Genomic DNA, 23853 nt, shown 5'->3' on the forward strand with positions numbered 1-23853 from the left:
GGGGCTTGCTCCCTCCAGAGCAAGCAGGAAGAAAGAGGCACCGATTAGGACCACCACACCAAGCAAGCTATCGGAGACACAAGCCACAACCCATAGCAGTGCTTCCTCATGCAAGAAGCACGACAAAGACACTAGCCACTGAACAGGAGTGCCCCGGGAGAGCCATACCTCGCCAAAGAAACCATCCCTCATTTTTCGATGCGTCCAACTCGCTGTCAAGGGGAAAAAAAATCTTATACGACCCGGGTCGCACGCCCAGATCGTGAGACCATCTCCAGTGATTGACGCGTGGCAAAAACAAATCTAAAAGCATCTGACGGAGATCCCCTGTTCTACTAGTATTTCCTTCTCCAGCATCGTCTGCTTCTGACGGAGATGCCGCTGTAGGTACGAGCCGCCGCCGCAGCTCTTCCGCTGGCTATGTGGTGGAACCGCCGGCGCTCCACCCTCCTTCCCCGTCTCTTTCTATCGTCTCTAACCACGGCACGACGGTCTCCACGAGGGGAGGAGCGGCAATGACGGCGGCAATATCTGCTTCAACTCTTTGGAGGGTAAATTGCATGGAGTTCATTCACAAAGAAAATATTGCATGGATTTGAAGTCAATCTTTTCGTTGTGAATCAATCAACCAAACAATCTGGGAGAAAAATTTCAGCCAAGAATCTGTACGAGTGTGGTTGTGTTTGCATGAGGAAGAGCAGGCAAAGGTGTTGTGCTGCTAGGGGCGAGCTGCCGGGCCTCCGAGGAACGCTGTGGGGATGGTGCGCCCAGTGGTTCCACAAGCAAAGGAGTTGTGACGGCGTCGCCGACGGACGGACGGAGCAGCCGTGATTAGAAGAAGAGTGGGGCGCTGGAGAAGAAGGAAAGAGGGGATTTATTGCTTTTAGATTTGTTTTTGCCATGCGTCGATCACTGGTGAAGGTCTCACCATCGCGGGCATGCGACTTGGGTCATATAAGATTTTTTTTCCTTTACCCTCTCGCCTAAGCCGAGGGCGTCAACCCACCGGACAGACAGGGCCACGTAGTGAGAAGGGCACGCCATCATGAAGAGGAAGCCGGCCGAGCACGGCGAAGCGTCACCACTGAAGAAAGAACCACCGCCACCAAGAACGCCGAAAAACGGGCTGCAGCCGACCCAGCTCCCCGCAAACCCAAAGCGGCACCTTCAAGAAGGTGACCGAGCCATGGCACTGCCGCCGCCCAGCCAAGGATGTGGGATTTCACCCGGGTGCAGGGGAAGGACGAGGGGGAGGAAACTGGACCTCAAAGTCGCCTTCAAGAAGGAAACAGCGCCTGGAGCGCTGCCGACATCATGGCCACTGCAGTCGGCAAAGAAGTTACTCCGATCCAGAGCTCCTCGCCCCAAATCTGCGCAGCCAACCACCGAGTAAATTGTATAAAATCACCACTTTGAAGGTTAGGTTTGAGAAAAACACTACAATATATTTCTTTTGCAGAAAACATCATGTCTTCAGTAATCTTTTTGCAAAAACCACTGATCGACGGATTTGGCTCGGTTAAGCACGCTTATGACAGTTGGGGACCCTTTTTGCCTATGTGGCGTAACATTTCATGCTAGGTCAATTCTAATCTAATTTTACAAACTAGTAGACACATTTTACACAGACTCCCCTAACGCAAAAATAAAAAATGCAATCAGATCCTCACCACAGGTTGGGGCGGTCAACGCAGCCTGCGCTGGGCACCTCCTCGCGCAGGAGGCCAAATCGGGGCAGCGACGGCATCCCTCGCCGGATCTGGCAGCCGGCGCTGGGCGCCTCCTCGTGCTGGAGGCCAATCGGGGCGGCGGGGTGGCATACCTCGCCGGATCTGGCAACCGTTGATGGGCGTCTCTTCGCGGAGGCCAAATCGGGGCGGTGGCGCAGCCTCCCTCGCCGGATCCGGATCTGGCGGTGCTGGGGGCAGAACGGGGCGACGCCTGGAGCGCATGCGCGAACCTCCGTCTGCAGCTCATGTCGAGGGGCGCAGGGAGCGTTGGGGCCTGCTTGAGGTGGGCCCTTACCCTCCTAGACGGTGCATGGCGGCGGTGGCGCGGTTGAGCAGAGGCGGGTGCGGCTGGCAGTGGCTGGAGCACGGCGGGGCAGGGAGGTGAGCACGACGCGACTGGCGGATGGTGGTGGCTGTAGGGGAACGTAGTAATTTCAAAAAAATTCCTACGCACACGCAAGATCATGGTGATCCATAGCAACGAGAGGGGAGAGTGTTGTCTACGTACCCTCGTAGACCGAAGCGGAAGCGTTCACGCAACGTAGAGGAAGTAGTCGTACGTCTTCCCGGTCCAACCAATCCAAGCACCGTTATTCCGGCACCTCCGAGTTCTTGACACACGTACAGCTCGATGACGCACCCCGGGCTCCAATCCAGCAAAGCTTTCGGGGAGGAGTTTCATCAGCACGACGGCGTGGTGACGATCTTGATGTTTAACCGTCGCAGGCTTCGCCTAAGCACCGCTACAATATGATCGAGGTGTAATATCGTGGAGGGGGGCACCGCACACGGCTAAGGAACGATCACGAAGATCAACTTGTGTGTCCTAGGGTGCCCCCTTGCCCCCGTATATAAAGGAGCCAAGGAGGGTGCGGCCGGCCCTAGTAGGAGGCGCGCAGGAGGAGTCCTAGGACTCCCCTCCCTTTCCTTGTCCAAGTAGGAGAGGGGGGAGGAAGGGAGAGAGGATAGGAAGGAAAGGGGGGGCGCCGCCCCTCCCTCCTTGTCCAATTCGGACTAGGGGGAGAGGGGGCGCGCGGCCTGTCCTGGCTGCCTTTCCTCTTCTCCACTTTAGGCCCATGAGGCCCATTAACCCCCCGGGGGGTTCCGGTAACCCCCCGGTTCTCCGGTTTTATCCGAAACTTCCCCGGAACACTTCCGGTGTCCGAATATAGCCGTCCAATATATCAATCTTTATGTCTCGACCATTTCAAGACTCCTCGTCATGTCCGTGATCACATCCGGGACTCCGAACAACCTTCGGTACATCAAAATACATAAACTCATAATGAAACTGTCATCGTAACTTTAAGCGTGCGGACCCTACGGTTCGAGAACAATGTAGACATGACCGAGACACGTCTCCGGTCAATAACCAACAGCGGGACCTGGATGCCCATATTGGCTCCTACATATTCTACGAAGATCTTTATCGGTCAGACCGCATAACAACATACTTTGTTTCCTTTGTCATCGGTATGTTACTTGCCCGAGATTCGATCGTCGGTATCCAATACCTAGTTCAATCTCGTTACCGGCAAGTCTCTTTACTCGTTCCGTAATACATCATCCCGCAACTAACTCATTAGTTGCAATGCTTGCAAGGCTTAAGTGATCTGCATTACCGAGAGGGCCCAGAGATACCTCTCCGACAATCGGAGTGACAAATCCTAATCTCGAAATACGCCAACCCAACATGTACCTTTGGAGACACCTGTAGAGCACCTTTATAATCACGCAGTTACGTTGTGACGTTTGGTAGCACACAAAGTGTTCCTCCGGCAAACAGGAGTTGCATAATCTCATAGTCATAGGAACATGTATAAGTCATGAAGAAAGCAATAGCAACATACTAAACGATCGGGTGCTAAGCTAATGGAATGGGTCATGTCAATCAGATCATTCAACTAATGATGTGATCCCGTTAATCAAATAATTAACAACTCTTTGTCCATGGTTAGGAAACATAACCATCTTTGATTAACGAGCTAGTCAAGTAGAGGCATACTAGTGACACTCTGTTTGTCTATGTATTCACACATGTATTATGTTTCCGATTAATACAATTCTAGCATGAATAATAAACATTTATCATGAAATAAGGAAATAAATAATAACTTTATTATTGCCTCTAGGGCATATTTCCTTCAGTGGCCGGCGCCATTGAGGCTGCTGACTGTGTGGCAGGACATGGCAAGGGCCTGGGCAGCACATGGGAGAAAACTTGCGGATGTTTTAGCTTTTTTACCGTCTAACGATGTATTGGGTAAAATGTTATGCCACGTCAGCGAAAAATGAGACCTATCTGTCATAATCTTACTTAACAGCGCAAGATCCGCCGATCAGTGATTTTTGCAAAAATATTACCGTAGACGTGTTGTTTTCTGCAAAAAAAAATGTATTGTAGTGTTTTTCGCAAACCTAGCCTTCAAAGTGGTGGTTTTGTGCAATTTACTCCCAACCATCGGATCCGACCGAACTGACAAAGAGGAGGCTACAACACGAAGGCGTTGTCTTCAGATCTTACGAAGGTGAGGCTGCATGGAAGCTCTCCACACGACACCCGCATCCACCGCCGTCTCGTCGCCCACGCGACCGAGTGGAGGCGGCCCACAGCACCGGCACGCGTCGCCCGCCGCTAGGACGATGCCGCCCTCACCAGAAGAAGCCGCCGCCTCAAACGCTAGGTTCGAGCCCGAGCGGTGTCGCGGCCGATGGTCTCGCCCGCCACCCTCATCGACAGCCGCGCGGGGGACCCGGCGCCGGCGAGGGATGGGATCGAGCGGGAGGGGGTAGGCAGCCGTAGGGGTTGGTCACCCCGCGACGCACTTGAAAGGGCGACGCGAGGGAGCCATAGGGGTTGGTTGCCCCGCGACTCACGTGGAATCATATACTCCCTCTGCCCCATAATATAAGAGCGTTTTCAACACTAGTGTAGTGTCGAAAACGCTCTTATATTATGGGACGGAGGGACTAGTTGATTTCAATTATTGTTAGAAGACAAAGATATTTCAAAGACCTTCAGTAAAGTATTTAGTGTGCGGAGCTCATGATATCCTTCAAGAAAACCCCAGTTTTTAGCCTCCATGTTGATCAGCCATATATATGTCAGTTACTTATGTTAGAAAGACCACATAGCATGTAAATTACCTTTGTTTTATCCTGTCACTCTGCTATTTATTTTGATAGTAACATCTTACAACAAATGTATACAATTACCCTGTATATATAAATAGAATATCAGCATCCTGTCATATAGTTATACTGATAACTAGAGGAAGTTCTGTAGTGTGTTGCCTCAATCAAAGAGGATTGGCTGTCAGAGGCATCGTCTTGTCCATTCTCTTTTCTGTCAGCACATTATTTGGTTGATTTTGAAACAAAATAATTTGGTACTTCAACGTGATGCTAGCTTCAATGTTGGTTTGTATAAAAGATTATTTAGGCTCCAGAGGATTTCAGCCGTTAGTTTTTCACTTAAAATGATCACAATCGTCATTTAGGACCGTGGATCAAACTTTACTTCACCTTTTAAGGGGCACTTTTATTTACCATTTTTAGCATCACTCCAAGCTTTATTAATCAGTGATAGAGAATTTTGAAAAGCCCGGAGGCTCCAAAAACCAAACGTGTCTACCTGGAGCTAAATCAAGCAATAATCTAGCTATGGTATGGGCATCTTCATTATTTTTTGTGCCCTCAAGTGTATACACTACTTTATCTAAAGCCACGCCCATATCTCTAATTTCTCTAACTACAATAGCATTTTCGCGTAGAGACACTTCATGAATACCTCGGACCACACCAGAACTGTCCGTGGCAATAGGCATTGATCTAAAACCTGCATCTCCGGCTAAGCAAATTGCCTCCCTGCAAGCTATCGTTTCAATGGTAGGCTTGTCCAGAACGCCACTGATGACTAGGGCCGAAGCACCTTTTTCGACAAATGGTGGATTTTATTGACTCATAATGATGCATCAAGAGAATACAAAACACAACCAAAAGAAAAGAAAAAGAGTTGATATGGTTGGTTAGTGAACGAACCCACGCTCCATGCTAGTTTGGCTCCGGTCGTGTAGACATGGCCCTGGCCTACTTACTGCATGGAAACCCACAGGAAATTATGGACGCGGGCTTTCTCCGAGTAATAATCAATCGGCTGTATTGACATCCTCCTGGGGCCAGAGTTACAGATGTGTTTGTTCATTTCAAGTGTTCAGAGGGAAAGCAAACCCACCAGGATCAGGCCAACCCACAGCGTGGCCCGAACGACCCTGGTCTCGGCCCCTCAACTGTACACTGCAACTCTGACATGGGCTACGAGCCCAATAACCAGAACCGTATCAACTCTTCGGCCCTCCTCTAGGCTGGAGTGACAAGCGTGCACCACCACGCCCGGCCGACACGGTAGCTTTGACCCGCGTATTTCTGCTGGTGCTTGCCTCGACCGGTTGGCGGTGTGGGACTATTATTACAACCAAATCGAACCCCCCTATGGCCACGCGCGTTTATAGCTAATTACCTACGTTTGTGGTACATCATGCATGAATGAATGCATGCATGAAAATCAGTACAACAAATGAACTGCTATGCCTATGTACACCTTCTACGTACCCGTGTGCTGAGCGCCTTGGTCCAGCTCGTGTATTGTGTGGTGGGTGCGGGCACGGGCTGTCGGCGCGGTCTGAGATAGTGGTGACCATATGGTATGACCAAAGGAGAAAAAATGCCTCGTCCCCATACCCTGCCGCCACCGAGTTACTGCCGCGAGCAACCGGGGCAACCCTAGTTGTCGCTGGTCCGAGCTTCCTCACCTTCCCTCCCCGCTTCTCACTGCTGCCAGAGCGTGTTGACATGAGAAGACCGGCCGGCGTGGGCGGCGGCGGGGATATATCTCCCTTCCGTGTGTGTTGGGTGGCGCTGCCATGCCTCTTTCGGCCGGGGGGGGGGGGGGGGGGGGGGGGGGGGGGGGGGGGGGGGGGGGATGGTGCAGCGTGGGACGCGGTGGGCCTAGGTGAATTGGCGGTGGCGTGCAGGGCTTGTGGTACTGACAATGGCGCAGACTGAGTTCCTGAAGCCAGCGCGGGGTGGTGGGGGCGGCCTCCCTTCCTTTTTGGTCCTTGCCGGTGGCGTGCACAGCCTGGGGTGTGACAGTCGTGTTGCTCGATGCCCGCAGTGGCCACAAGGTCGCACTCAATGGCTCTGATCGGTGGTCATGCTCGGGCGGCTTTGATCTAGGCCCAGGCAGGTTAGGCTTGTGTCTCCAGGTAGGCGAGGATGGGCTCAATTTTGGTGGTGCGAGCAAGTGGCGAGCTGCTATCAAGGGGCATGGTGACTTTGGGATGGCGTCTGCGTGGCGGCCTACGGTAAGAGATAGCGGAGGCTAACACACCATGGGGAGCTGAAAGTGGAAATTTTTAGGGGCACGTACCTGCCAAGCCTTGACCGGCCGCTCCATTGCTTCACGATTCGTGAATGGTTAAATTCCACACGAGGTCACAGTAATTTTAAATATCAGTCATTGAAATTTACGAGTTTTTATCTGAAACTTGTGATTTTCTTGCTTGCTCTTACCAAGTTTCATAGATAAAATTTGATGACATTTTTTTGTCGGTTGAAGGCACAAAAAATGTGATTTTATCGGTCGCTCGTACCAAGTCTTAAAAGTCGAAACTTAACATTTACTATTAGAATTCGTCAAAACATATTCAAAATGGATCTTATTTGAAAGCCCTCGTTGCGAGAAACACGAATATGAAAACATAACTTAATTTGGAATGTTCGTTTAAAAGATATAAAAAAAATTGGAAACCCAAAAATAAAAGCACGTGTGTGCCACAAATCCTTGACCGGGCTGAAAGTGCATTCAAGCAAAGGTGGATTTTGATAATTCATATCAACATATCTCAAAGAACTAATGATACTTCAAAGTTTATTTCAGAAAAAGTTCTTTTAGAAACAATATTGGAGAAAACTATTCTTTTGAGAATAGATGCAGTCACATAGACAACGATGATCTACAATATTTGGGAAGCGACTCCTCTGACGTGCGCTATGTGACATTGGGCCATTCACATGTGGACCATGTTACCAATGGGCCCACATGTCAGTGGCAGAACAGCAGGGTGCCGTACGTTAGAGGGTCCTCATCCCTATTTTTGTTGGGCCAGACCAACACCACTTAATGCACGCACGAACAATGGGATGTTTGCCTGTACATAGCGTAACCGCTCAAAATAACATTTCCAGTCACATTGGTTGTGGGCAAAGTGGTGTTGCAGGCCCGCACCATGTCCTGGATATTGCAGGCATGATAGCATGCGACAGCCCTCTCTCTCTCTCTCTCTCTCTCTCTCTCTCTCACACACACACACACACACAAATTCAACTTTTATTTCACCTTAGCTAGATTAAATTACCCATGTCATTAAACTATAAGTTCATTTTTAAAATAATTTATATATTTGAATTCCTGGTTCCAAGACCTTTAAAACTAGACTAATCCTGGATACCTTCCAAACACGTTTTCAATTTTTCACATTCCATATGTGAAAAATAAATAAATCAATAGAAATATGTGAAACCTATTTAACCCAAATATGAAACTAAAATGTCAACTTGCGAAATTGATTATTTCAAAATGTGTAACGATTTATTTGAAGAGAGATAAATACGTTATTTAAATGTATACAATTCAAATAGATGTGAACTTTGTGAAACAAGACAGTGTATAGTGAAACGTAAGTTCTAAAAGTGAAAAACAATATGTAGCTGAAATGTCAACTTGTGAAACTTGTTAATCGAAAATGTGAAACAATGTATTTGAAAAGAGTGAAATATGTTATTTCAAAATGTGCAATTGAAATAGATGCGATTTTTATGAAACAAGCCAGCCAAAAGTGAAACGTAGGTTCTGAATTGTGATATAGTAAATAAAGAAAGTGAAAAATATAATGTATCATTGTGAAACTAATTATTTTGAAATGTGTGACAGTTTATTTCAAAAGTATGAAATAGGTTTGAAACAAGGCAGTGAATTGGCGGTGGGCCTAGGTGAATTGGCGGTGGCGTGCAGGGCTTGTGGTACTGACAATGGCGCGGATTTGAGTTCCTGAAGCCAGCGCGGGGTGGTGGGGGCGGCCTCCCTTCCTTTTTGGTCCTTGCCGGTGGCGTGCACAGCCTGGGGTGTGACAGTCATGTTGCTCGATGCCCGCAGTGGCCACAAGGTCGCACTCAATGGCTCTGATCGGTGTCATGCTCGGGCGGCTTTGATCTAGGCCCAGGCAGGTTAGGCTTGTGTCTCCAGGTAGGCGAGGATGGGCTCAATTTTGGTGGTGCGAGCAAGTGGCGAGCTGCTATCAAGGGGCATGGTGACTTTGGGATGGCGTCTGCGTGGCGGCCTACGGTAAGAGATAGCGGAGGCTAACACACCATGGGGAGCTGAAAGTGGAAATTTTTAGGGGCACGTACCTGCCAAGCCTTGACCGGCCGCTCCATTGCTTCACGATTCGTGAATGGTTAAATTCCACACGAGGTCACAGTAATTTTAAATATCAGTCATTTGAAATTTACGAGTTTTTATCTGAAACTTGTGATTTTCTTGCTTGCTCTTACCAAGTTTCATAGATAAAATTTGATGACATTTTTTTGTCGGTTGAAGGCACAAAAAATGTGATTTTATCGGTCGCTCGTACCAAGTCTTAAAAGTCGAAACTTAACATTTACTATTAGAATTCGTCAAAACATATTCAAAATGGATCTTATTTGAAAGCCCTCGTTGCGAGAAACACGAATATGAAAACATAACTTAATTTGGAATGTTCGTTTAAAAGATATAAAAAAAATTGGAAACCCAAAAATAAAAGCACGTGTGTGCCACAAATCCTTGACCGGGCTGAAAGTGCATTCAAGCAAAGGTGGATTTTGATAATTCATATCAACATATCTCAAAGAACTAATGATACTTCAAAGTTTATTTCAGAAAAAGTTCTTTTAGAAACAATATTGGAGAAAACTATTCTTTTGAGAATAGATGCAGTCACATAGACAACGATGATCTACAATATTTGGGAAGCGACTCCTCTGACGTGCGCTATGTGACATTGGGCCATTCACATGTGGACCATGTTACCAATGGGCCCACATGTCAGTGGCAGAACAGCAGGGTGCCGTACGTTAGAGGGTCCTCATCCCTATTTTTGTTGGGCCAGACCAACACCACTTAATGCACGCACGAACAATGGGATGTTTGCCTGTACATAGCGTAACCGCTCAAAATAACATTTCCAGTCACATTGGTTGTGGGCAAAGTGGTGTTGCAGGCCCGCACCATGTCCTGGATATTGCAGGCATGATAGCATGCGACAGCCCTCTCTCTCTCTCTCTCTCTCTCTCTCTCTCTCACACACACACACACACAAATTCAACTTTTATTTCACCTTAGCTAGATTAAATTACCCATGTCATTAAACTATAAGTTCATTTTTAAAATAATTTATATATTTGAATTCCTGGTTCCAAGACCTTTAAAACTAGACTAATCCTGGATACCTTCCAAACACGTTTTCAATTTTTCACATTCCATATGTGAAAAATAAATAAATCAATAGAAATATGTGAAACCTATTTAACCCAAATATGAAACTAAAATGTCAACTTGCGAAATTGATTATTTCAAAATGTGTAACGATTTATTTGAAGAGAGATAAATACGTTATTTAAATGTATACAATTCAAATAGATGTGAACTTTGTGAAACAAGACAGTGTATAGTGAAACGTAAGTTCTAAAAGTGAAAAACAATATGTAGCTGAAATGTCAACTTGTGAAACTTGTTAATCGAAAATGTGAAACAATGTATTTGAAAAGAGTGAAATATGTTATTTCAAAATGTGCAATTGAAATAGATGCGATTTTTATGAAACAAGCCAGCCAAAAGTGAAACGTAGGTTCTGAATTGTGATATAGTAAATAAAGAAAGTGAAAAATATAATGTATCATTGTGAAACTAATTATTTTGAAATGTGTGACAGTTTGTTTCAAAAGTATGAAATAGGTTTGAAACAAGGCAGTGAAACATGAAATGTAGTTTTTGTATTGTGAAATAGTAACCACACAAAGTGAAATTGCAATGTATCATTGTGGAATAGATTGTTTCCAAATGTGAAATAGGTTATATTAAAAACTGTGCAATTGAAATATACGGAACTTTCGTGAAACAAGGCAATGGAAAGTGAAATATGGATTTTGAAATCTGAAATAGTAACTACAAATGCTGAGGATATCGCTTATCGTTAGCATCTCGGTCAGCTAGGGATTAGAGATTAATCCGAAATTAGCCGATTAATCAATTTTATCGATCGACTATTAATCGGCTGTTTTTTTTGCAGATCTCAGGTTCCCAACACTAAAATATGCTATATTCAACACCAAAATAATATTGGACAGAAGTGTTAGCTTGATTCCTAGCCTTTGAATCCGCTTACAGTGACAAACAAAATAGGATAATTGTACATATTCCAAAACAAGGTCGATAAAACACAAATAAACATAGTTTTTGCAAACATAATGTTTGGAATAGGCCCGATTTATCGGTAGATTTTTGATAAATCACTTGTCAGAGTGATAAATCGGCCCAAACAATAAACGGTGAAGATAAGGCATAATCTTATCGGTCACCCCATGAGTAGCGATAAATCGCTGAATCGGAAGATTTATTGAGCAGTGGTAATTATAGAAAGTGAAATAGCAATGTATCATTGTGAAACTGATTATTTAGGAATGTGAAGTATACGTTTGAATGTAAATGTTGTTGAAAAATATTCAAGATTGGTCTCATTTTAAAGATTTTGGCACAAGGAGTTCAAATATAAAAAAGTTTAAAAAATGAACATATGGTATAAAAGGTATGAATGTTTTAAATTAGCCAAGGTGAAAGAAAAGGTATATTTTCTTGTGTGGGAGAAGAGAGAGAGAGTGGGTTTTGCAAGTGAAGTATTGTGGTGGGCTAGCCATTGGAATACAAAATACTAGTTCATAAGCATGGGAAAACCTTGAGGTGTCACTAGCTGATTGGGCAAGCAGTTGTCAGTAGGTAGCGTTAACGCGCAATTTTTTGCTTTGCAATGCGAACCCAAAAACCTCACCCTCCTAGCTGCTAGCTCTTCGTTCCCAAACTGAAAAAGGAATCACGGAGGTGGCTGGCTACCGGTCTCCATTCCGAGAGATGCTGCTCCGCTTCCCTGCACATTTGTCGTCCCTCCCACATGCCTTCGCCATCTGCAAGCGTTGGTAAGCTGGCGACCGAATATAATTCGAGGTTGTGTGAATTCACCGAAGAATTGGGTCTGATTCCTTACATCAACATCATCTGCCTCGTTGACATGAGCCTCAATGCCTCAAGTGTCCTTGCAGCAATAAGCAAAATAATCAATGTGGCAAGGCTATTGAGGCGGATAGGCTGCATGTCAAGAAAAATAAATTATCGGGGATGAACTATTTAGGTATTATAGATTTGGGTGCTCTTTTTCGTGGTGTAAGCTCTGATAGCTGCATGAAATCTCTGAGACAGCTCCTAGAGTGCACAATTTTATGTCTTGAATAAACATGATAGGAGAATAAGTCAATTATTTCACACATAAACTTCCACCACCAATCAATGGCTATAGATATTGCGTGATAGAGTATGTGATTATTCTTTTTTTTTCTTTTGAAAAACGAGCACTGAATCCACGCTGTAGTGATGAATCCAAAACAAAGTTAACACAACAAAGAGCTTGCCCGAGACATCTATCCGTGCTATAATTAGTCGCTGGCAAGATAAATTTAGTCATCGACTCGCTGCCTAAGGTAAAAGTACTCCTCGTACTGTAGTTTGGTTGGGCTCCGGCTTGAGCAACATTGTTGAACTGGTACAGGCTGATTTACCTTCTTACACCCCCCCCCCCCCCCCCCCCCCCAAAAAAAACACAAAAAACAAAAACAAAGAGCTTGCCTGAGCATTTGCGCGGGCCACTTTGCTTGTCCGAAAGAAAAAAAGCAACTAGATGTCCCGAACAGATCCAAATTAGACGGCACAACTATCTGATCAACACAGCTTATCTTATTCATTCATCGATGCAATTAAACTAGCGTTACAGCGCAACAACCTGAAAGATAAAAAAGAGAAGAGACGAAAAGAAAAGAAAGAGCAAGCACAACAGGTGAACAACACTAGTACAGCAATTCACTCTGTCCATTAGTAGCCCACCGGCCGGCCGGCTCGCTTCATTCGATTCACCATGCATCACTCGGCGCATGCTGGCTGCATGGACATCCAAGCGGCGGACGTCGGCGGCGACGCCTAGTTACTGCTAGAGATGTGGCCGTTGCGGCCAACCTTGGTGCACCTGGGCGCGGGGCCGCCAAAGTAACTGTCGTGGCAGTAGTAGCCGTACCGGCCAGATGGAGTCACCACCCTCTCGCAGTCCTCGCAGGTGGCGGGGCAGTGCTCGAAGTCGTCCAGGCAGCGGCAGCTCCGCAGGATAGACCCGCCGCACCTCTCGTGGTCGCAGCAGCTCGGCCGCCCCATACCCGGCGGCAACCCCGCCGTCACTCTCCCGGCGCCATCGGCCCCTAGACCTGCACGCACCCATTATATCCGTATCTATACAAATCTAAAACAAGTAATATGGATCAAAGGGAGTAGTAAAATGCCCAGGGGTGAACTATCTTGTCGATCGAATAGTGCGGAAGTCACGTACCATGGGTCGGGAGACGAATAATGGTGTCTTCGGCGACGGCAGCGGAGAGGCGCCCGACCAGGGAAAGCGCCAGCAGGGTGGCAACAATGTATGTCCTCATGGCCACCGGCTGCTCAGTCAGCTAGCTCTTGCTCTTGGGTGAATGAAACCTCCAGGCACCGGTCCCGTATTTATAGCCCCGGCAGCACTTCATGTCAACAAGTACTCCCAAGCGTTGATCTTTTGTTTTTTGTTTTCAGAATCCCGTAGAGCGTTGAATTTGAACACCATGGTGCATCATGTATAGGGGCGCGTAGGATTTCATCATGTGCGTTGCTCCCAAAACGTGCAGCGAATCAGGAATGCACGTGAACGCGTCGGGGCGTGCAAGCATCTCGTACGTGGCCTGCACCTGCACGCATACATATACGATGATGGTGGCGTGCATGCTTGCCTTTGCCACCGACGGATCAGTACACTAGTACACTTCTGAGTTTTAACTCGATGATCACTCCTACCTATGCACTAGTTAACCAAAGAAATCATCCAAGAATCGGAGTCCATGGGCGGCAAAAGCGGATCGGGTCGCATTCGCATCATACCTCCAGCGTGATTCCGTTTTGAGAAACACAGGCCAGTCAGCTCGATAGCGGATTTTTTTCTCGACAAAGGACATATTTCCATCCCGTGGATATATAGAGGTGATACAGCCATAGAAAGCGAATGTCTGGGCTACTGTACAACACAATGCACACAACCAACTCCAACACAACCAAAGGAAATGCCCTTGCAGCACTAATACAAAGCCCATCCTAATATGGGGTAGATGCTCTGCGGAGATTACACATCATCCAAGATGGGACAAAACCTCCCTGGTCATACGCTCAAGCTGGGTTAGACGCCGTCGTAAAAAAAGGTCTCTATCTTCCGCGAACCGCCTCATATAAGGACTTGACAGAAAACCTAGCATTCTGATGCAAGTTTCATCAACACTCACCCAATCAGTTTGACAGCTGAATGAGCTTCACACATGTGATGTGAGTAATTTATTATTCCATGCTGCGTGGCTATGCCCTATTGGGTCCCTACTGAATGGAATATTAGGGTTTGCTTGGCCCAAGACTAGTGCAATTGTGACAAATTTATCTCTAACAATCTGATGTAGAATTGCGTAACCAAGCCACTATATCTGGGGAAGTTTACGCCCTCATGTTTACCCACTTGTTTGAAAGCAACTTGAGAACATGTGGGATGAGGACACGTGCATTAGTTTGGGCTACTGTGGGGTACAAATTCATGGTGACTGTAGTTTTTCGTTGTAAATTTTGTCAACGTGATTCGCGTTTTTGTGTGTGTGTTGGGTGGCTCTACCACTTTACGCTGGATTTGCTCCACCGGTTTGCTATTGGTCCAATGTGTTTTGAACGACGTGTTTTGATTGGCTTGCATGTGTAGGCTGGGGCCGGTGTTCGATTTAACCACGTTCCTACGATTGGATCTGCATACTTATCCCTGGCCATCACTTTGTTTTTTCCCTCCTTATTTCCTTTCTCTTGCATGTGTGCGTGTGTCAAACGGACCTCTCTCGGCAGGTGGGCCTGTCTTTTCTCGCATATTCTGTTGAGAGTGCCACATTAGCGTCCGGTTTGCAATTTTGCTTTCATTCGTAACATGTGTGTCATTGGTCTGCATGTATAGGTTGTTGCCGCTTTGGCTGCGTGTTCTGGGCGTCTCGCGTCGGGTTGCTTTTGTCCGAGCTCCTATAAATATGGGCTTTCCCTGCTGCTGCTCCTTCAACTCGGCCGCGTGGTCATCGCCCAGTTCCACCTTATTCCTGGCCTTTGTGGCGTCCCTGGGCACGCTGTCGCTCTTCGTCGCCACGGTCACCTAGGCCGGCGGCATCTCCGGCTGGTCCACGGGCGACGGCGCGCCTGTCGACTCTGGGGGCTCACTCCGCCTGTCGTCCATCGGCGACCGGCAGCTGCTCAACGGCTCCAGTGTCGTGCTCTAGTCATCCGGCACCGTCGTCGCCCTCCAAGAGTGGCAACCTCGTGCTCAAGAACTCCGTGGCGGGCGTACTGTGGCAGTCCTTCGACCACCCCACGGGCAGTATGGTCATGTCACAGACCTTTGCCTCCGGCATGAACCTCAAATCCGGCCCCTACGTCTTCATCGTTGACAAGGCCACCGGCAACCTAACGCTCAGGTGGGCCATTGCTGGCTCCGCCACCGTCGCCTACTTCAACAAGGGCTACAATTCCACCTTCACCGCCAACAAGACGCTCAGCTTCCCGACGCTCAAAAATCAAGACGCAGACGAACGCATCGTCTCTCTCACCGACAACATGCTCTCCTCCTCCATTGTCGTTGCCTACAACAGCAACTACGGTGAGAGTGGCGACATGCTGTGGTTCGTGTGCCTTGACACGGACGGCAACTTCGGCGCTTACTACGCCGGTGCGCCAGTGGCACGGCGACCGAGCAGTGATCGGCGGTGGCGGACCAGTGTGTGGTGTTCGGCTACTGCGGTAACATGGGCGTGTGCTGCTCCTCTCCCTCTCCTACACCGTTCAGCGTTGCCTTCTCTAGAATCTACACGCCACGCACCGCCTAGATCATCGCGGGGAACACATCCATCTAGAGACAACAAGTTTCTTCCAGGCCAACCTTGGCGGCCTCCGACGACTGGCCAGATCCAAGCGATGTGGGTTGCGCTGGCGAGGCTCTTTCGCTCGCGTCCTCTCCTCTGCCCAGTGTCGGTCTAGGGGTCTCGCTGCAAAACTGACATCGCCCCGTGCACACCTCGCACCACTACCATGTCGCCTTTGTTTCTAGCTCCTCCATCGCCTACGATGGTATATGGGGTTCCTATGTGGCAGCGTGACGGCCATGCTGAAGGCTGCGCGCTCTGCGGGTCTGGAATACGCTTGCCACGTCAGAGGTAGCAGGGCTGTGGGAGAGCACCGTCGCTAGGTTCAACGGCGCGATGGATCACGGGACGGTGGATGTGCTTCACGGCTCACCTGCCGCACGCACTGTCGGTGGTACGTAATGCTCACTCTAACAATTGTGAGTTGGGACATGTATGTGCACGGCAAGTTTGCTGAACTGGAGTCGCTAAGAACAGCGAGAAACAAGGAGCACGTCATGATGCTGCCGCCAAGCACAGATCGCTGAAGGTGAATGGCCATGTTGACCACGTGGTGTGGGGTCTTGTGGCTGTTGGGCCACGGCCGCGCGGTCACGCCGACGTGTGTCCTGCCCAAAGACGTGGGTGATAAGGGGAAAGTATCTAGTGCTCCCAGGCCTAGGGTGGTCCCGGTGCTTCGATGCGAATTTTTTTTAAAGTGTTCAAAAAATTCTGAAAAATGCAGCACATCGACGGAACATCGATGTCTCTTGTCACAAAATTTCAAATCAAAATTCGAAACATTGCTCGAGATACAAAAATGACAAATTTGACATCAATGTGAAAATTCAAAACATTTTCAGAATTTTTTGAACATTTTAAAAATGTTTTTCGGACATTTGGAGCACCGGGAGCACCCCAAGTCTGGAAGCACTAGATACTTTCCCGGGTGATGAGATGATATTGTTGCTTCGCTGACATACTTATACTGTAAATCGTTATAAAAAAATACGCATACTGTAGATCTGTCATCAAAAAACAAAGTGATACTGAGCAAATTAGTCTCTTCATAATTATGAAGTGGTGTGGTGCGCATGCCCTTTGTTTTTCTGGTTTACCAGCGGTGGATTTGTACAAATAGATAATACGTACTAATTTTATAGAGCTACTTCTTGCTGAACATCCCCCTGTATATCTCTGACTAGCTATTTAGCTCTCCATTCAGAAATCAGTTGAGGAAGTTTTATGTAGATACGCGGGACTCTATAAATTAGATTATGGGACTTTCCCTCTGCATGATTTTATGGTTAGCATTTATGCCACTTTGTCCTCATGCTATGTTTGTATTTAGAAATTGGACATGTTTAATGATTTTATGTTCTCTTCTTGGTTTTTGTACAAGATCGGAACACGTATTTTAGAACGGAAGGAGTAGTTCTAATTGATGCATAATAGTACTATATGGTAGTTGTACTTCTGTTCAAAAAATTGTACGTGATTCATAAAAAAAAATGTAAGTGGCATGTGGATGTACGCTTTGTTTACACCATGTCTTATCCTGAATGGGTTGGCTTCTGGTTTCGAGGATTATTTTCCAGCTCCGCCTAAAGATTAGGAAACAAAAAAATAGTCATTTAACATTTTGATTGAAACTGTTACTGGACTTTTTTGGACATTTTTTGTTATTTTTGTAAGTTACCAACATTGCTATATCTTCATCTTCGTTTTAAATATTAGAAAAGGTAATATCACTAGGAGTTATAGAACTTATGATGGATATTCAGTTTGGTGCTAGAACTTTAAAAATACGGATTTGTGATATCTAACTTTATGATGGCTTCAAATACAATGCTTTCTATCCTACCTAAAATCTAAAAAGTGCATACCCACTGTTTGGGTGAACCGAGCGGCCGGCTCCTGGCCACTCGATCCCGCGCGGACATAGTCCAGGTGCCATATGGGCTGAATCATATGGACTGGTTTTGGATTGTTGCTCTTTAAAATAGTGGGCCAGGAAATATAATTAGAAGGAAAAGTAGTACGTGATGTGCATTCTCTCTCTCCGCATGTGACTGATTTAACTACCTTCCTCAAAAATTAAAAAAGTCATATTTTTCGAACCTTGCATCGGAATTCAGATTCGTTTTCACCTTTGGACTCCTCACATCGACAGCTTTAAAACTAGATCACGCATAGGTATGTTTTGATGAAATTTTTTTGATGCCAACTTTGGAGCTATATGATGCAACTTTAGCACTGTGTTGTGCAACTTTAGTACCACATGTTGCAACTATTTTCAAAATAAAATTTTAGAGCTGGATAATCCAACTTCCTATGAGGTTGCAACGTAGCAACCATGACAACTTGATTTGCAACTAGTCTACTGTCGTGGCCAACTACCTAGTTGTAGATGTGCAACCATCGTCCCTACTTGTAATGTAGTCTACTTGCACACACATTGATGTTTAGTTGACAGGAAGACTAGTTGCATACACATATGTTCAATTGACTTTTAATGTAGTCTAGTTGCATACACATTGATGTTTAGTTGGCTCGTAATGTAGTCTAGTTGCATACACATTGATGTTTAATTGGCTTGTAATATAGTCTAGTTGCACACACATTGATGTTTAGTTGACTTGTAATATAGTCTAGTTATACAAACAAAGATATTTAGTTGGCAGGAAGACTAGTTGCACACACAATGATGTTTAGTTGGCAGGAAGACTAGTTGCACACATATATGCTCAGTTGGCTTGTAATGTAGTCTAGTTGCACACACATTGATGTTTAGTTGGCAGGACACTAGTTGCACACACACATATGCACAATCGACGCGGCAATGTAGTCTAATTGTACACACATTGATATTTAGTTTGCAGGACTAGTTACACACATATATGCTCAGTTGGCGCGGGAATGTAGTCTAGTTGCACACATATTGATGTTTAGTTGGCAAGAAGACTAGTTTGTCGAAACATCCCCATGCAGGATCTACTTTTGAAGAGCACGTCGCGAGGGTTTCAACAGTGAAAACGAATCTGAATTTCGACACGCGGTTTAGAAGATATGTCTTTTATAATTTTAAAAGCTAAAAATTAATGCACAAGAAACGAACATGAGAAACATTAATGCAGTGACATGCAGACATCCATCACGTGAGAAGAAACCACATAGAAAGTGATTAATTAGCAGTGTCCTTTTTAGCCACAAGGATAATTACGCGCAATATTTGGCAAAAAAAAACAGCAAGCCGCCTAGGAGCGCTAGCGGGCACCCAGCCGCCCGCTAGACGCGTCCTCTATCCTATCCTGTCTCGATGGCATGCCAGTGTGGCAGTGGCCCACACGTCACTACTGGGAGTAAAAAGAAATCAGATAACTCCCTGGATTATATAATTACACAGAATAGCACATGCGGGTCCTTCCTGTTAGCAAACAGTATAATAGGAAAATTATACACATATAGAAATAGAACATCATACCTCCAGTAGCAATGCTAGACGCATAATAAACGTTCAATTCGGTGACTACTGCCTATATATCCTTTTTGTACAGACAGTGGGCTAGCTAGTTGAAATGGACTATTGTCTGTGCAGCCCATTTTGCACCTTTGTTTATTTTCAGAAATTTGTACTCCTCCATTCCTAAATATAAGTTTTTATGAAGATTTCAATATAAACTACATACGGATGTATATAGACATATTTTAGAGTGTAGATTCACTCCTTTTGCTCTGTGTGTAGTCTGTATTGGGATGAGATAGTATGTAAATTATTATCAGGAATAGAAATAAGTTCTAAATATTCGTGTCTTATAAGTATTATATATATATATGTTTTATAGTTTAGAGTAATACAAATGTGTGTAAGCTTTATATTCACAAATATTAAATTATTAATACAAACATTTATGTCTAACACACAAATAATTGTAGTTGAGATTTTAAATTATGGATATGTTTAATTATATGAACATTAATCTACACAAATGTGCTGACAATCATTAATTTTTTATATGATTAAAATAATAATTTCTAAAATTAAATGTTTACAAATATGTGTATTATTTTAAATTATAATACATTTCTTAACTGATAAATATTGTATTGGATATACAAATATTTTTAGAATAATAGATGAACCATTCAAGCGAAAAGTGCTTCCAACTTCTTATCACTGTGTGTCTGTATCTCCATGTACAGCCCGGTATGTAGGGGGTGAGCTGTATATGGTTTCAGTAAGCAGTTCTTGTTAGAGGTGTATCAATATTAATCGTTCTACTTGTGTCCATGCATTTGAATGGTCGTAATAAGTCAACTTTTTTGTCATCTTCAACCTTTTTATGTATCGTTATGCCTCTCTTTAATTGTTAGCGAATGACTATTTATTACTCTATTGTTTGGACCATAGTCTACATAGTCGTGACTGGTCGATGAGCGCGGCGTGTCGCCGCGCGGGCTAAGCTAGTATTGCACCATAACTAGGGAGGATTGCTACTTCTGAGCTGCATTGTGATTTTCCCGAAGAGAAAGGGTGAAGCAATATAGTAGCGGATAGTATTTCCCTCAGTGAGAACCAAAGTTATCAAACCAATAGAAGAACCAAGCAAATGCCTAGTAAGTAGTACCGACACACACAAAAGCAAATACTTGCACTCAACGCAGGGAAAAGGGTTGTCAATTGTCAATCCCCTTGAACTTGTTACATGCAAGGATTAAATCCAGTAATGATAAATAGATAAATTGAAAAGTATGATAAAAAAGAGTAAAATTGCAGCAAGGTGTTTTTGGTTTTACCAATATGAGTTAATTAACCAGAGGACCATAGTTTTTACTAGAGGTTTCTCTCTCGAAACATAGTATATGGTGGGTAGACAAATTACTGTTGGGAAATTGATAGAAAAGCGCAGACTTATGACGATATTCATGGGAATGATCATGTATATAGGTATCACGTCTGTGACAAGTAGACCGAAACGATTCTGCATCTACGATTATCACTCCACCAATCGACCGACTCCTGCCTGCATTTATGGTATTAAGTTCATGACAAACAAAATAGCACTTTAAGCATGATGACATGATGAAGACGGAATAAATCCATGCAATATGATTAAACCCCATCAAAAATATATTGGAAAATGCCCAGGGACCATGTGGTAATTTCCATTTTTTATAGGGGTTCTTCTATTGCTGGAAAGTTTAATGGATTGAGGTGTTGTTTCACAACAAAGAGAAAATGTCGTAAACTATTATTATTAGTAGAACGTCTGTGGGTTTCAACGGGCTTCTAAAAAATAAGATGCTACTCACCAAGCTCAAATAACCAAGGACATTGGCATATCAGCTTGCACATCTTTTGTCTTGCAAATCAGCTAACAGACGTCATATTCTCAAACACAATCATGTTATTGACAACTCAAAAGAAAATACTCCCTCTGATTCTTTTTTCTTTGCGTATAACTTTGCCCGTTTCTTCCTAATTAGTCTGCGTACTACCTTTTGCTGGCGACTGTTTTCATCTATACCCTGCACCTATCGCGTACGCATTCATTACTTTGGCAGCAGCACCGGTGCTCCAACCAATCAGAGTGGCATGCAAACGGGCCCATGGCGCATGCATGCGGGAGAAAGAAGCAGATTGAGGCGGCCACCCGATCTGTTGTATGCAATGATTAAACAAATTGTGCTCTCTCCGTGCGTGCACAGGGACAAACTCGTCCAAAATATACACAGTGAGGACCTCCTTGGTATCTCTGCTTCACCTTATGCTCAGAGAAATAAGGATCGGAGGGAGTATGCTTGTAGTTGGAATGGGTTGTGTATTATTCAGTCATCTAGGCACGATCTAAATCCATAACATCACAAATACAATCCCAAATTTTACAGAACTTATTCGCACAATCCCCAACACTCGAATCCCTTAATCCCATGTCCCTCCTCTGCCAGCGACGACCCACCTCCGCTACTATTCTTCTTCTTCCTCTCCGCCCGCCTCTACCTTTTATACATCGACCGTGTCACCATCCTTCTAAACCATGCCACCATCGCCGGTGCTTACGACCTCGCACTCCCGCACTTGAGTTCGTTAACCCGTTGCCTCTCCACCATCGGTGATGACCCACTTGTACTACTATTATTCTTCTTCTGTCTGCCACCACTAATTTTATCTTTGTCCACCCTATCGACCCGCCCACCTCTCCCTACCTAGCCACCTGACCGTCATTAGGGTTTAGCAAGTGTTGTCATGTTCTATCTCGTCGCCCCCTGCCTGAGTCGCCGCCTCTGTCGTTGGCCATACCTCTAAACCTTGCCACCATCTCTGGCACCCGTGACCTCCAGACCCCACACTTGACTTCGTTAACCCTAGTCTGTCCTTCACACTTGATGTGGCAAGCCACATCATCTTCACATAGCGATGACTTGACAAATCGTCTGCAACCTCTCATTCACTGAGTCGTGTATTCACTTAGCTTCACAAACGTAATATATATGCATCCTTGCCATGCAGTTAGAAACTATAGATTGCCAAACGACTTGTTCTTGTGCTCACCTTCGACTACAGTATGATCAACCAGAACTTGACTACTATATCTCACAACACCTCCACTATAATAAACTATCCTCCATCAATGCTAAAAAAATGAAACTGGAGGTAGATCAAACCAGGGAAAAAGATAAATTTGCAGCAGCAACACTGCTAAAAATAACTAATTAATAGAAGACCAAAAGAAAGAGTAGCATGGTATGTTCCAAATTGTTTTGAGAAAACAAACGCATACCCATCTGCGGTTAAAATAGAACTTTACAACCAGGCAGCAAGCCTGGTAAGCTATCTCAAAAAAAAAAATAGAACTTTACAAGGTCCAACTTTAAATGCTGATAGCAGATTTCAGACTTGCTTTGTGAGAAGTGATATGGCTATCTGGGATAGAATTCTTTATATTTTGATTCAGGCATTGTTGTTGGCACATGCTTTGTTGCTTTGTGAGAAGTGATCTGCCACCAAAGATTGAATTCTTTTTACATGCAGACACCATCTATCTTTCTACATAATAAAAGTCAATTGACAAATACACAGAGTTGCTACTAGGCATACGCCTTCATTCACTAATAATTATTTACTTATCATGCTCTAGTGTAGACTATAGTTTTAAATAGCACACTATCACGGCGCTATAGTGTTTGGATGGGCATCTCGCCCCTTGGTGGAGACATTGTTAGGCAATATTCGAAAACATACATAATGGCATAGTAAAGATATTGTGTTTGCCTTATATAAATCATAGTGAAGCCATCCGAGATAATGGATAAAATATTTAGGCACAACTGCACATGACACCATGTAGATATGCTAATAAGTGGTAACAGGCTGCCAGCAGGTAGAGAAGCGCGGTTCACAACGGGCGTGCGGGAGCGGCGCACAAAGAAGCACGAGTGCAGTGGCCGCTGGTGTTTGGATATGTGCGGACAACATAATGGATTCACACAAGTCGCTATTGTGGTCAAGATCTCATCCGCATTCTTTCCCTCGGGAGAGATTTGCTGCACTTGATGGACGACGATAGAGTCTCGATCCGAACGAATTAAAGAAAATACCAGATTGGAGAAGAAAAAAATGAATGTGGAAGGTGAAGGGAAAAAAACCAACGGCAGGCGGGAGGAAAGAAAACCATTGTGATAGGGTGGTGGTGGGAGGTGAGGTGAAACTTAACCGATGGGACGAAACTACAACGTGACTACTTCTTTTCTAAAAGGTGGATATAACCCCGGCCTC

At 45.1% G+C, this 23853-nt stretch overlaps 1 protein-coding gene and 1 pseudogene across 1 annotated transcript; one reads left to right on the plus strand and one right to left on the minus strand.

The window, feature by feature from the left end:
- Positions 1-12810: 12810 nt before the first annotated feature.
- LOC125547556 lies at positions 12811-13602 on the minus strand. The gene is made up of 2 exons (XM_048711381.1): positions 13469-13602; positions 12811-13346 (listed from the first exon to the last, which is right to left on the minus strand). The coding sequence occupies exons 1-2, from the start codon at positions 13566-13568 to the stop codon at positions 13069-13071; spliced, it is 378 nt and encodes a 125-aa protein (XP_048567338.1). The 5' UTR covers positions 13569-13602; the 3' UTR covers positions 12811-13068.
- Positions 13603-15215: 1613 nt separating this feature from the next.
- Positions 15216-16061, plus strand: LOC125546451 (annotated as a pseudogene).
- The last annotated feature ends 7792 nt before the right edge of the window (positions 16062-23853 follow it).

Source organism: Triticum urartu, chromosome 3, assembly GCF_003073215.2.
Source record: "Triticum urartu cultivar G1812 chromosome 3, Tu2.1, whole genome shotgun sequence".
Classification (NCBI taxonomy): Eukaryota; Viridiplantae; Streptophyta; class Magnoliopsida; order Poales; family Poaceae; genus Triticum; species Triticum urartu.